Raw genomic sequence first — 15033 nt, 5'->3', positions numbered from 1 at the left:
ACGTCTCCCAACTAGAATCACAGAGTGATTACTGGATCGGCTACACAGACGGAACAAACCCTGTCAGTCTCGAAGCGAAATGTTTATGAAAAACACAAAGACGCTAACGAATCAGTTGCTCCAAAAAAAGTAAACAAATTTGTCATCATCTACCATTGGCTTGTAACATTTAGCACGGCACGCGCTTCAGGCTTATACGAATCTGCTCTAAAATACATCTTCCCTTTTCGTTACGATTCAAACCTGCTTCACAATGTAACATGCCATGCCAGTGAGATTGCATTTATTTTTTCACGGAGGACCTGACCTTTACAGGTGGAACTCGTCAGAGCCCTGTAGAACATCTCACAGTGTCACTCTGTGACCACAAGAACCAGAGGAGGTACGGCTCCCTCCCCCGAACTCCATTGAGCCTCCGTAGGTCTGCCTTCACTGTAGCCACTGAAAGAACTGCATAACACCCAAGACCAAAGTAGCCTACTGGATTGTCTGTGCGCCACCCACTGCCTCAACCTTGAAGAGAATATGTCTATATGATAATCTACATGATAGACAATGGCTGTTTCAGAGGACAGTTTATCCTTATAATCTGTATTTAGATATACTCTGTATCTGTTAAATAAATACCACACTATACAGCGTGAGTCTCTGATATGATCTATATTCTTTGTGTGCGATATCTACAGTCTGAACCATGTCCATTTTATCTTCATGGACTAGCAAGCTTAATTGATTCTGTTCTACATAGGTTTGTTTTCCTTTTTTACCTGATGCTCACTCATACAATATACATTGTTCATTCTTTCACTATTCAATATTTCAAGACCACCAATGAACACACCCAACACAAATATCACAATCATCACCATCATTATGATAAAACAATGATAATTCATTGAGGGGAAACACAGGACACACCCAGTATTCGGTGATCACGGTTAAATCCCCATCCCCCCCCCTTTCCCTTCTCTGGGTACAGGAACGTATGCCCAATGGCACATCGCAAAAAAAGGTGATTATGAATAAAAAACAAAACAAAACAAATAAAAAACGAATCAAATAAAAAGGGGTCTGCAGAGAGAGGGACGTCGCCATATAGCTGCTGAGTCTGTAGGTTTCTGTTGTGATTTTTGCATACTGCAGGTGCATTCCAGAGACAACAGAGGTTGGATGTGGGGAGAGGTGGACGTGTGCGTCTGGCAGTGTCAGGATACAAAAACTGAGGAGGTAAACGGCGTGGATTTCCAGTCCTCTGTCGTTCTCTTCTCCAATATTTCATCGTCGTTGTCATCATCTTCTTCGTCTATTTTCTCTCTCAATCTTACCATATTTGGGGAGGGGGGGATCTTCAGGGGTTGGTCTGATTGGAGCTGACCAACAGCTTGTGCCAGCTGACCACTCTCTTCCTCATGTCCACCTTGTCCAGCCAGATATAGGCTTCTCCTATCAGAGTCTTCTTCATGAACTTGCCTCCATTGGACACCAGGAACAGCTGGAGATAAACAGACAAGAAAATCACTATTCTCATGCATTGTTCACCCTATTATTATGACTCAAACCTGCTTGATTTGTCAGTTCACGCATTAATTCTCTGACAATCTGAACATAACTGACCCAAAAAAAAGAACATGGCCCTCAGATAATAAGCCCTTTTCACAACGAACATTCAGAAGCATGTCATAGAGAGGCAAACACAGCTGCAGCTAATAACAATAATATTGGGTTTGTTCTACTTCGGTGTGCCAGTGCGCCAGCATGGACAGATGCTGAATTTGGGTTATTTATGCCTGTTTTTGTATTGTTCTGAATCTATTTAATGTTTCATAACTTCAGAAGTAAACATCCCAGGACCACGGGTGATAAAGAAGTTGAAGAAGAATGAAGACCATTGTCAATGAGTTTAATTATTATTTCATGTTATTCACAATTAATTAATTAATGAAATTATTATGAGTGAAAAATTAAAAAAAAGTTGTAAATCTCATGTTTACAGTGCATTTCTCAAAATCATATTTGCAAAACAGGTTACATTTACATTACATTTTCTGGTTCACACACTACATGTATAGGAGTGGATGTCACAAAACCACCTACAGTTAAATTAGAGCAAGGGGGAGATCATTCAGTTTGGCACCCCCACCGCAGTCACTCAGAGCTCCAGAAACATGGGAAGCCTCTCCTCCTTGGTGAAACCCAATGTGAGAAACCTTGGGGTCTTATTTGACTCAGATCTCAATTTCCATAAACAAGTAAGATCAGTAGTACAGTCTTGTTTCTTCCAACTGTGCATCATCTAAAAAATCAAGTCCTTCCTCTCCCCCAGCGACTTTCATAAAGTCATCACCATGCTCATTTTCTCACAACTGGACTACTGCAATTCCCTCTACTCTGGTCTCCCGGAAGAGAATCAATTTTAAAAATCTGCTTTTCACATACAAAGCCCTCAATGGTCTCGCTCCAGCCTACATTGAGGAACTCTTGGTCCAACACATCAGCTCCAGGTCCCTCAGATCAAATTACCAACTGTGTCTGAGGGTCCCGCGGGCCAAACTTGTGACAAAGGGTTTCCGGGCCTTTGCAGTGATGGCGCCGACACTGTGGAATAAGCTCCCCCTGTAGTGACTACAGTATTGGTTCGTGTTCTCCTCTGACTATGTTGTGTAGTGGGAGGGAACTAATGATCTGGCACCGCGGCCAGAGGGGACATCTATTGCGGTTGCACTCGCTGTTATTCATTCATTACTGTGCTGGCGATTCTTGTGCTCTTGTGTTCTTGTTTACTGACGTGGCTTTGTACATTAAACAAACATTACGTTACCTCCGTTTATTCCTCTTTCCTCCGGGCACTACACTGGTGACCCCGACGTGGATTTTTGTTACGACGAATTGTGTACAATAATCAGCGAACGAACATTCTTTCAAAACGTCCGGACGAGGAAGACGTTCTGGCCATCGGCAGCCATCACCATCCCCCGTCAGGGAAGCGTGTGGTGCGCGCATGCCCCCGCTCAAACTACCTGAGTTCTGGGAGGCGACTCCGGCTGCATGGTTTGCTATTGTGGAGGCAAACTTTAACAAAAGCAACGTGGATGACGACGACGACCGGTACAACCACACGGTGGCAGTGTTGGGCAGCTCCACCGCAGCTCGAGTGGTAGGTTTTTTGTCTGATCCCCCGGCGACGAAGAAATATGAGCGCCTCAAGACCCTACTGCTAGATACATTTGAACTGTCCGCTGCAGAGAGGGTGTGCCGCCTATTTGCTATGTCGGAATTGGGAGACGAGAGACCTTCTGCCCGCATGGAGAGGATGCTGAATCTGCTGGGGACAGAAGACCCCATGATCCTCTTTACGGAGCTGTTCATGCGCACGCTGCCGGCACAGGTGAGGATGGCACTGGCCAACACCGACATCGTGGGCCCCCGCGCCCTGGCCAGGGAGGCGGACCGTTTCGTTTTGGCCATGCCTCAGCGGTCCACCGACCTGCTCGCTCCCGCAACCGCCCCGCCACCGGACCGTCGCAGGAGAGCGAGGGATGACACCAGGCCTTCTGGTCAGCACGGTAACGCAGCGGGCCATTGCTTCTTCCATGCCACGTTTGGCGCCAAGGCCAGACGGTGCCGCTCACCCTGCACCTTCAGACCTACGGGAAACGGCAGGGCCGGCGCTCAGTAGTGGCCCTGAGCGCTGGCGTAACCAACAGGCTGCTCTTCATCCGAGACACCGCCTCTGGTCGCAGTTTCCTTTGCGACACGGGTGCCCAGTGGAGCATCATTCCGGCAGAGAGGTCGGATGTGGCAAAAGAAGAGCGCGGTCCATAGTTGGCGGGTGCGGACGGCACGCCCACCCGCTCTTACGGCACAAGGGTGGTGGACAATGTTTTTCGTGGGATTTTGTCGTTGCGGCTGTCACATTCCCCCTCCTTGGCGCGGATTTTCTGTGCGCCCACAACCTGCTAGTGGACGTGGGGAACAAGCGCCTGGTCAACTCGCAGACTTTCGCTTCCTTTGCATGTACGCAGGGGGAGGCCGTCTACGGCGGGTGGTCCAATACACTCGCCGAAAGTGACCAGTACCTTCGGCTGCTCGCTGAGTTCCCCGACCTGGGCAAGCCCACTTTTTCCGCACCCACGGTGAAACACAGGGTGGAGCACCACATTTAGACCAGTGGGCCTCCCCTCTACGCCAGGGCCAGACGCCTCAACCCGGAGAAGCTGGCCGTCGCCAGGGCGGAGTTTGCGCACATGGAGCAGGTGGGCATCGTTCGGCGCTCGAACAGCCCCTGGGCGTCTCCCCTGCACATCGTCCCTAAGTCAGACGGTGGGTGGCGCCCATGTGGGGACTACCGCCGCCTCAACGATGCATCCAAGCCTGACCGCTACCCGGTCCCGCATGTCCAGGACTTTGCGGCGAACCTGGCAGGCAATCGCTTCTTCTCAAAAGTGGACCTGGTACAGGGGTACCATCAAGTGCTGGTGCACCCCGAGGACGTCCCCAAGACGGCCGTCGTCACGCCCTTTGGGCTTTTCGAGTTCCTGCGAATGCCGTTCGGCCTGAAGAACACGGCGCAGACCTTCCAGCGCCTCATGCACTCGGTGCTCCGGGACCTGCCATTCCTCTTCTTCTACTTGGACGACATCCTCGTAGCGAGCGCCACTGAGGAGGAGCACCTGTCCCACCTCCGAACCCTGTTCTCACGGCTCAGCCAGCATGGGCTGATCGTCAACCCGGCGAAGTGTGAGTTCGGGCGGGGCGCCATCGACTTCCTCGGGCACCGGGTCTCCGCAGAGGGGGTGACCCCCCTCCCCTCGAAGGTGGAAGCTGTCGCCGCATTTCCGCGCCCCTGCACAGTCAGCGAGCTCAAGGGGTTCATCGGGATGGTGACCTTTTATTATCGTTTCCTCCGCCACATCGCTCACATCCTGCGGCCTCTGTACGACGCCCAGAAGGGCAAGACAATGAAGCAGCCGGTGGACTGGACGGCGGAGCGGGTCAAGGCTTTTCAAGACACCAAGGAGGCCCTGGCCCGCGCGGCCATGTTGGCCCACCCCTCGCCCTCGGCGCCCACCGCTCTCACCACGGACGCCTCTGATTTTGCTGTGGGAGTGGTGTACGAGCAGTGGGTTGGGGACGCCTGGCAGCCGCTTGCCTTCTTCAGCCGCCAGCTGTCGCCCAGGGAACAGAGGTACAGCACGTTCGACAGGGAGCTCCTCGGGCTGTGGCTTGCTGTCAGGCACTTCCGTTTCTTGCTGGAGGGACGCGAGTTTGCGGCCTACGTGGACCATAAGCCGCTCACGCACGCCATGTCCTCATGCAGCGCCAGCTCGCCTACGTGTCCGAGTTCACCACGGACATCCAGCACGTTGCTGGGAAGTCCAACCAGGTGGCGGATTTGTCTCTCCAGGGCGGTGGTCGGTGCGGTGCAGCTGGGTTTGGACTACGTCAGCATGGCTGCGGACCAGGCCGCCGATCCTGCCATCCAAGCTCTCAAGTCGTCGGACGCTGGACTGCGCCTGGAGGAGGTAGTGTTCGGTGACGCGGGGGCTACACTCTTGTGCGACGTCTCCATGGGTCAGCCACGGCCGGTGGTCCCAGCCAACTGGAGGCGCCCTGCCTTCGAGGCCATACACGGCTTGTCTCACCCTGGCAGGAAGCCGTCCTCGCGACTGGTGTCGGAGAAATTTGTGTGGCAGGGGCTCAAGAGGGATGTGAGAGCCTGGGTCGACACGTGCACCGCCTGCCAGCGCGCCAAGGTGCATCGGCACATCAAGGCCCCCCTGGAACAGTTCTCCGTGCCCGAGCGGAGGTTCGACCATGTCAACATGGACCTGGTAGGACCACTGCCCCCCTCGCACGGATACAACTACCTTTTCACCATGGTGGACAGGACAACTCGCTGGCCGGAGGCGGTCCCGCTCTCCTCAGCGGCGGCCCCCGACCTGGCCCGGGCGTTCATCGCGGTGTGGGTCTCCCGCTACGGCACCCCGGCTGATCTCTCCTCTGACCGTGGCTCACAGTTCACTTCGGAACTGTGGGCGGCGGTGGCGGGGAGTCTGGGGGTCAAGCTCCACCGTACGACCGCCTACCATCCGCAGGCAAATGGGCTCTGCGAGCGTATTCATCGCTCCATGAAGGCCGCCCTTCGAGCCAGCCTCACGGACGGCAACTGGCTGGACAAGCTCCCGTGGGTCATGCTGGGGCTCAGGACGGCACCAAAGGAGGACCTCCAGTCGTCGTCGGCCGAGCTGGTTTTTGGACAGCCGCTACGGGTCCCCGGTGACTTTATTCCCAGGTCGACAGAGCCCTGGTCTGCTGCTGCTCAGCGCGCCTCGCTGCTGGACAGCGCCAGGACTTTCGTCCCGGTCCCAACTACGCAGCATGGGGTCCCTACGTCGAGGATGCCCCCGGAGCTGCACTCTGCGAGGTTCGTGTTCATCCGTCACGATGGCCACAGGACTCCGCTACGCCCTCCTTACGACGGACCCTTCCGCGTCATCGAGGCCAGGGCCAGGAACTTTGTGGTCGACGTGGGGGTAGGCCTGAGTGTGTGTCCGTGGATCGCCTCAAGCCGGCACACTTGGACCTTGAACTTCCCCTGGACTTGGCCCTGCCGCCGCGCAGGGGCCGGCCCCCGGTCCTACCTCCCCTGCCACGCCGGGGCCATTCCCCCCTGCGACCCCTCTGACCCCCATCCTGCTCGGCAGGAGGATGTGACGGACGCTGTCACACCCCCTCCCGCACCTCCTGACTTTACCTACAGTCGTAGGGGCCGGGCCATACGCCCTCCTCACCGTGAAGATTTCGTATATTGAGGTGAACACTGGGGGGGCTGGTGTAGTGACTACAGTATTGGTTCGTGTTCTCCTCTGACTATGTTGTGTAGTGGGAGGGAACTAATGATCTGGCACCGCGGCCAGAGGGGACATCTATTGCGGTTGCACTCGCTGTTATTCATTCATTACTGTGCTGGCGATTCTTGTGCTCTTGTGTTCTTGTTTACTGACGTGGCTTTGTACATTAAACAAACATTACGTTACCTCCGTTTATTCCTCTTTCCTCCGGGCACTACACCCCTCAAGATCAAGTATGCCAACCAGCGTTTCCGTTAGCCGGTAATTACCGGTATTTGACTGGCAAAATATGTTGAAGTCCGAATATTTAAATATCTCCGGTCATAATGTCCGGTGGAAATAATTCCTCTAAGCACAATTTTATTATTTGAATTGTATTAAAATAGGCTAAAATTAAATAGCCTATGCGATGAATGAAACAATCATTACATTTGTTTCATTGTGCTTCGCTCTAATAAAGCGCGGATGGCGCCGCTCGGATGTGAATATTTTTTTTTCTTTTTTTGAGCCTGTCTGGCCACCATAATAACGACAAACAGCTATACGAGCGAGAGAGAGAGATGGCCAAACAAGCTAAACCTAACAAATATTTCATGAAACCAAGCACAAGCAGGTCTAATAATAATGACATTGACAACGAAGATGAGTCTTCTGAAGTCACAGAGACCGCCGATGCTCCCGCGGAAAATAAACAAATGTCGAGCGTTCAGGCGGCGGCCCGAGTGGAAAGTTAAATTCTCCTGGCTGAGGTACGACATTATAGTCTAGTAGTCTAGCGTCTATGATGTACGAGAGATAACATTGATTGAACGTACACAAAGTACACTTTATTGATTGAACCACAAAGAGCATCCCCAGTCTGCTGCTACCGTTGCGAGCCTCGCAGAAGTCCACCTGTTCCAATGCAATGGGGATCTAGTCGCAGGTACAAAACGGATAGGCAGAACGAGACGGGGTGAGTAAGTGTTGACATTTTTTAATCATAATGCAACTGTTGGTTGACTGCCGTGTCACATAGTAATGCATATAATTGATTATAACTAAATGTAGGCTATAATGAAATCAACAAACGCATTACGAGCATGTGGCTCGTCCTCTCGCTCTCTGCATGCAAACGAGGCAATGTGATGATCAACTACAGTTTGCTGTGTGTGAAGTTGAACATTATGATATGTGTGACGTGTCTGATACAACGAGGTGAAGCGATGTCGACTCGAGATTCATTTGGGGGTGCGTGTGACAGCTGCTGCAGTGCGAGCCTGAGCTTGATGCTGGATCAGCGTATCACACTAACTTGGGAGGCGAGAGATAGTAATTTGATTCTGCAAATCAATTTCTCATTCTTCGCTTGATGTAATTAATACAAATGTCCAATATAACGGAATTCGTTAGCTCATAAAAATGTGATTATAACAGACTGCTGTTTAAAACTCTGACCGGAATTTCAGGAATATGTCCGGGGATAGAAATCTTGCAGGACACTCAGACCGGCACGAATATGTTCTAACGGAAACGCTGATGCCAACACCGTACAGACATTCAAGGCTTTTCTTAAAACCCACCTTTTCGCTCTGGATGATCACTAGTTACTTTGCCGTTGTGTTGTGTGTCTGAGGTGTTCTTATGTTCTCTGTCTGTCCGTCTGCCTGGTTCCCTGTTTCTTTGTCCTGTCCATTTATTATTTTTTCCCCCCGGGCTGCGCCCCGGACCGATGCAAAAATTGGCTGGGGGGCCGCATTATAAATGCTAATATCATATCATATCATATACCAAATTTGTGCTTGATATGTTACTACTGGAGTTTAATACAGTAATTACTAAACTAAATTACTATATAATTACTAATAGTTATTACTAAATGGTCGTCTCACTACAGTGACATGGCTGCTATGGGGACTAACATCATCACACATGAACACAGTTGGGATCATTTGGATCCAGAGGAGTCTTCCAGTCATACCCTTGATGCAGACTAACAGAAGGTATAACATAACAGACTAACAGACTAACATACTAACATGCCCAGGATGCAGACTAACAGAAGGTATAACATGCCCAGGATGCAGACTAACAGAAGGTATAACATGTCCAGGATGCAGAATAACAGACTAACAGAAGGTATAACATGTCCAGGATGCAGACTAACAGACTAACAGAAGGTATAACATGTCCAGGATGCAGACTAACAGAAGGTATAACATGTCCAGGATGCAGACTAACAGAATGTATAACATGTCCAGGATGCAGACTAACAGAAAGTATAACATGTCCAGGATGCAGACTAACAGAAAGTATAACATGTCCAGGATGCAGACTAACAGAAGGTATAACATGTCCAGGATGCAGACTAACAGACTAACAGAAGGTATAACATGTCCAGGATGCAGACTAACAGACTAACAGAAGGTATAACATGTCCAGGATGCAGACTAACAAAAGGTATAACATGTCCAGGATGCAGACTAACAGACTAACAGAAGGTATAACATGTCCAGGATGCAGACTAACAGACTAACAGAAGGTATAACATAACAGACTAACAGAAGGTATAACATAACAGACTAACAGAAGGTATAACATGTCCAGGATGCAGACTAACAGACTAACAGAAGGTATAACATAACAGACTAACAGAAGGTATAACATAACAGACTAACAGAAGGTATAACATGTCCAGGATGCAGACTAACAGAAGGTATAACATGTCCAGGATGCAGAAGGTAGATCAAGTAACATGTTGCTCTCGCTCACTGCCCTGAGATGTGTTTCTCCATTTGGCAAATATCAGGGTCGCTACACGATATTACTGTTTCATCACGTGCATTATGCATGTGTGTGTGTGAGTTGTGCAAATCAGCCTATGCACATTACAACATAGAACGCAGCCCATCCACACGTGCGCTTCCGTCCACTTTGGTCTAGCCCCAGGCGTGCGAGATGTGAAGCATCTATGACACTATGGCTGCGTTCAGAGTAGACTGCAGGCAAAAGTGGACCAAATCTGAGCACTTTTCTTTGCTTATACAATATATATCATGTTTTTTCATGACATATATTATTCCTTTTCACCTCCTCCTCGCCCCCATTGTCATCTGCTCACAAATTAGCTGGCCTAAAAGAATTTTTTTGGATGTTGCATATTATGCTGTGGAAAGATGTCTCGTGAATATTTGGAAGATTTGTGCAAAAATATTTAAAAAAAAATAAAAAAAATAAATTAGCTGGCCTCCACTGTACACCAACTTATAAATTAATTTAGAGCTGTCAAAATGAATGCTTTAATTTTGGAGATTAATACAAATTATTTAAAGCATTAAAATAAATTACTCTAGATTAATCTATGGAGTGAAAAATCTTCAATCTTAACGCCGCGGATATAAGAAAAAGGTTTAGCTGAGTCAATGTTGATGGTTTTGTTGAACATTTGTATTTCACAGGAGAGAAACTGTAGTCAAAGAAAGCTATTAAAATAGTCTTTGAATCTAAATATACTTTATTTGTGTTGATTTTACATTAATTCCATGATTTTACTCAAGTAAATATCTGTTACAAGCTTCGGTCTTAAGTAGAAAAATGCTATTTTTAATCTAGATTAATCTAGATTAATAACAGAAAATTGTGAGATTAATTATTATTATTATTTTGTATCTATTGACAGCACTAAAATTAAACCATAAACCTAAACCGTGACCTCAGTGTCCTCCATGTTTATGTCCGTTATCTATTTGCACACGTCAGTTCAAAAGTGTGACCAGTTCACACTGGAATCTGATCATGTGAACAGACAAACAAAAAAGTAAAATAATAATCAGAATTGAGCACTAAGGCTTGCAGCGTGAACGTAGACAAATAGGGCATTAGGTGGCAATCAGCAGTCCCGACAGTGGGTTCGGCTACAAAGGGGTTTGCGCATTTATCTCCCACACAGTTTGAGAAGACAACATCTTTACATACAGGCAGACGGTCACTGTTGTGCTTGTTACCTCCAAACACTCACCACGCTCCACCTTCTCGCTAACACATTTACCCATCTTCACACACACAAAGACAGCTGCTCCTTTTGTCTGCCTTTCCCCGACTGAACGTTTGCACATTCTTGGCATCACAGTACATTTTGTTTGTATTATTTGTGAAACATTTGAATGCTATGCGAACACGTCGACTCCTCTCCTGCCAATATTCACATCAAAAGGGGACAAACAGCTATTTTATGATGGCTACCCATTATGTTCTGGCTTATTACCAGTGTTTCACAAACATGTTAGCAGACTTCCAATAGCTGAGTCATCTTTTCCAATGTGCCTAACAATGACCCATACTGCCCGGTCAGCATATCAAACACACCCTCTCTCCATGCTGAGTGTTCACTGGTTAATGCTGACGTGATGCTGACGTTGGTAAATTTTTTTACTTTCCATCCCTTTCTTCTATGAATTAACGGTTTATTATTTTATTTTATTTCAACACAGCACCCTCAATATTACCTCAGTCAACTAAAGCACTATTTTTAACACAAGTTCAAGCACCAATTCCTTCTCTTAACACTTTGAGTGCCAGCCACGAGAAATCTCGTTAGTTAATGCCATGCGTTGAGTGCCAAGGACGAGAAATCTCGTTATTTAATCGTTATTAGCTAAATCCATTCATTTTTCATCATTCTAGCCTCACGTTATCATTGGGGCTGTCTATGAGTTCGAACAGGGAAAATACCGCCCCCTATCGTCTCCCGGATGGTAATGCACCCATTGGATTGGATTGAATGAAAATGCATGAGAAAAAAAAAATCCGGAATCCACATTTTACTTCTCAGGCATGTAACCCGAGCCTACTGCAGTCATCGCCGAACCTCAGAACAGCGTGGATTATGTGTTTCGAGTACCCAGCGTTGGATCAATAAACGCGATCGATATTTGGAATGGCGATCAGGAATTGGAATAATCTTTTTGCAGAACATCTGAGATGTGAGGTAAGGACAAAATAAACAGACTTGGAACTTCCATTGCTGTTCTCTGTTCTCTCTTCGTGTCTTAAAGAATAACGTGCTATTTTGGACCTTAGACCATATCCACGGTCTGTCTACAATGTACCTGACACATACAGTAGAGACCATCATTTCACTAGTCCAGTATTGAGCTACAGTAGCTACAATTTCCCTGCAGGCTCTCACTGGGCTACAACAGCAGACAATGGGTAATCCTTTGCAAAAACAATGTGCTTGTGGGAAGCTCAAGGTGTATTCTTACTGGTCTCAGTTTGCTCTCCTGTGAAATGTGTAAATATAATGAACATGATTGTCTTATTTAAAAAGAAAAAAAATTATGACCAATGAAATTGATTTTATCTTTTTGTTATTAGGATTATGGATTGCTTGATTATGTATGTGTTTATGTTTTATGTTTTATGTTTTATGTTTTATGATCACTTGATTATGTATGTATTTATGTTTGTGTATGTCTGTCTTGGACCCCAGGAAGACTAGCTCGACGTCAAGGCGTCCAGCTAATGGGGATCCTCACACTTTGGATGCCCAACCCGAGTTTTTCTCGGGTTTACCCCCCGCGGGTTGAATTTCTTTTTTTCTCTCTTTTTTTTTTTTTTATTAGCGATCTGAATTCATATTTCATCAACCGAGTCTACCGTTGGAAAATCAGCCACCCCAGGCGCTCAGATGTGAAAAAGGGCCCCCTATCGTCTCCCAGATGGTAATTCACCCTTTTGGATTGGACTCAGTGAAAATGAATGAGAAAAAAATACCCGGACTCCACATTTTACTTCTCACTCATGTAACCGGGGTCGATCAGTTTCATGCTGGACCCTCAGAGCAGCAGGGATTATGTGTTTTGCGGTGGATCAATAAAAGGATCGATTTTTTCGAATGGCGATCAGGAATTGGAATAATCCATTTGGATACCATCTGATCTCAGGTAAGGAATCTATGTTACCAGTCTTAGGATAATCAGACCCGTTTTCACGGAGATATAAGCTTTTTATTTTTTTTGTGATATGGCTGTTTGACTCTAAGCGATCAGGAACTGAGAGAATCGATTTTCAGCGTGCGGCACTAGCGTGCACACGTACACATATACTATCGATAATCTAGGGTTTATTTGAAAACTATTCATAAATAGGCCGACAAATGACAACGTTCTAGAATATTACAGTACATCAGCGATTATCATGGAATCCTCTTTTTTTTCGTGAAAACGAGGGGTTTTCTAAATGCTATGAAACGGAAATTAACTGATAAAAAAACAATCTGCTTAGACAATGTTGACTGGAAATAGGTCATTGATAATGCGACGGCCAGATTAGACACATAATTTAAAACATAGATTAGGCGATATTAATGCTAACATTGAAGTGGATGTGGGCATTCAAGCACTAAATGTGCGCCCCCTGCTGGGCATTTAAAGTGTTAATAAACAACAATAAACAATCCCAACATTTCTACGTGCTCTATGGCCCGCCCCTCTCTACAACTAGCTAGAGTGCGGAGGTTTACAGTGCGTAGTGCGGTAGGCAAAACGGTTCTGTTTCAAATGGAACTGTTTCAAATTGACCGTTTTCAACATTCGGATTGGAGAGTATACCGAGACCAGTAAGAATACACCCTGAGCTTCCCGTCTCTGAAAAAGCACATTCATTTATCGTTGTTTTTGCAAAGGATTTATGATTGCCCATTGTCTATTGTAGCCCAGTGAGAACCTGCAGATAACTTGTAGCTAGCTCAATACTGGACTGATCAGTGAAATGATGAATGAATGAATGAATGATCATTACATTTATATAGCGCTTTTCTAGACACTCAAAGTGCTTTACAATGTAGGGTGGAAATTGCGTCCTTCACCACCACTGGTAGCACCCAACCTTGGGCTACGCAGGCTCAATGGCTGCCATACACTGGCACCAGGCACACATCACACTACACAATGGCTGAACGGCTCAGGAGACAGGGATTGATATCAGTCAATTAAGGGGAAGGGATGATTAGGTGGCCTTGATGTCAGAGACCTGATTGAGAATTTGACCAGGAACGTCGGGGAACCCCCTACTCTTTGCGATAGGCGTCCTGGGTTCTTTAATGACCGAATTCAGTCGGGACCTCGGTTTAGCGTCTCATCCGAAGGACGGCACTCGCAGCTATACGGTGGCCCTATCACTGTAACAGGGCACATGATGGTCTCTATGTGTCTGGTTCAAAATAGCAAAGTAATCCTTACACTGATGGGCTCAACAGACACATGTAGCCAGTCCACCCTCTGTCATACCTGTAAGGAGTGTCCAGTGGGATTGAGGGGGAATCTGAACGTCTCGTTGAAGGAGGGCTCTCTGTCATGTCGACACACTCTGGTCTTCTTCTTGATGATTCTCTTCTGAGTGGCCACGTTCACCACGTACAGCTTCACATACAGGTCTGGAGATAATACACACACACACACACACATAATGCATGGCAAGTTCAAGAGCATTTCTCACCTTGTAGACTTCGTGAATGAGAGAAGATGAGACTGTCACGCGTCACACATTGAGTACAAAAACACACATTTACATGCATAATGCATGTCTGTGTGCATGTAGGCTACTGTATGCACACCTGCGTGTGCATACACACACACGCACATGCACAAAGTTGCATTGAATACAAACAGGAACACAGGCACACTTACAGTACAAACACACATTTACAAGTGTGCATGTCTGTATGTGAGTCTGTATGCGCGCGCGCGCACACACACACACATATATGAGGGGCCGTTAAAACCATATACAAGAGCTTTCAATAGTGAACGTAAGAGCTTTTAACTAGTATTATGTAAGAGCTTTTCATTAGTATACATAAGAGCTTTTCACTAGTGTACAACCTCAACGGCCCCTCATACTCACACACACACACACACACACACACACACACACACACACACACACACACACACACACACACACACCCACACACACACACACACACACACACACACACACAACACACACACACACACACACACACACACCACACACACACCACACACACACACACACACACACACACACACACACACACCACACACACACACACACACACACACACACACACACACACACACACACACACACACACACACACACACACAAAATCACATCAATACATCTTCCTGACCTGGAAGGTGGTCTGGGCTTTTGAACT

General features: G+C 47.2%; 1 protein-coding gene across 1 annotated transcript in view; it reads right to left on the bottom strand.

Moving 5' to 3' along the window:
* Positions 1 to 1348: 1348 nt before the first annotated feature.
* pclob (piccolo presynaptic cytomatrix protein b) overlaps positions 1349 to 15033 on the bottom strand; it is a gene marked incomplete at both ends in the record, with an annotated part of 168151 nt that continues 154466 nt past the window's right edge. The window contains 3 exons of the mRNA XM_084335184.1: positions 1349 to 1492; positions 14120 to 14265; positions 15007 to 15031. Of these exons, the coding sequence (XP_084191310.1) occupies positions 1349 to 1492; positions 14120 to 14265; positions 15007 to 15031 (315 nt within the window). The remainder of the gene's footprint in view (positions 1493 to 14119; positions 14266 to 15006; positions 15032 to 15033) is intronic.

This window comes from Notolepis coatsorum (genome assembly GCF_963971535.1).
Source record: "Notolepis coatsorum genome assembly, chromosome: 18".
NCBI lineage: Eukaryota > Metazoa > Chordata > Actinopteri > Aulopiformes > Paralepididae > Notolepis > Notolepis coatsorum.
The sequence above is the reverse complement of the archived record's forward strand: the minus strand, read 5'-3'. Positions and strand labels throughout refer to the sequence as shown.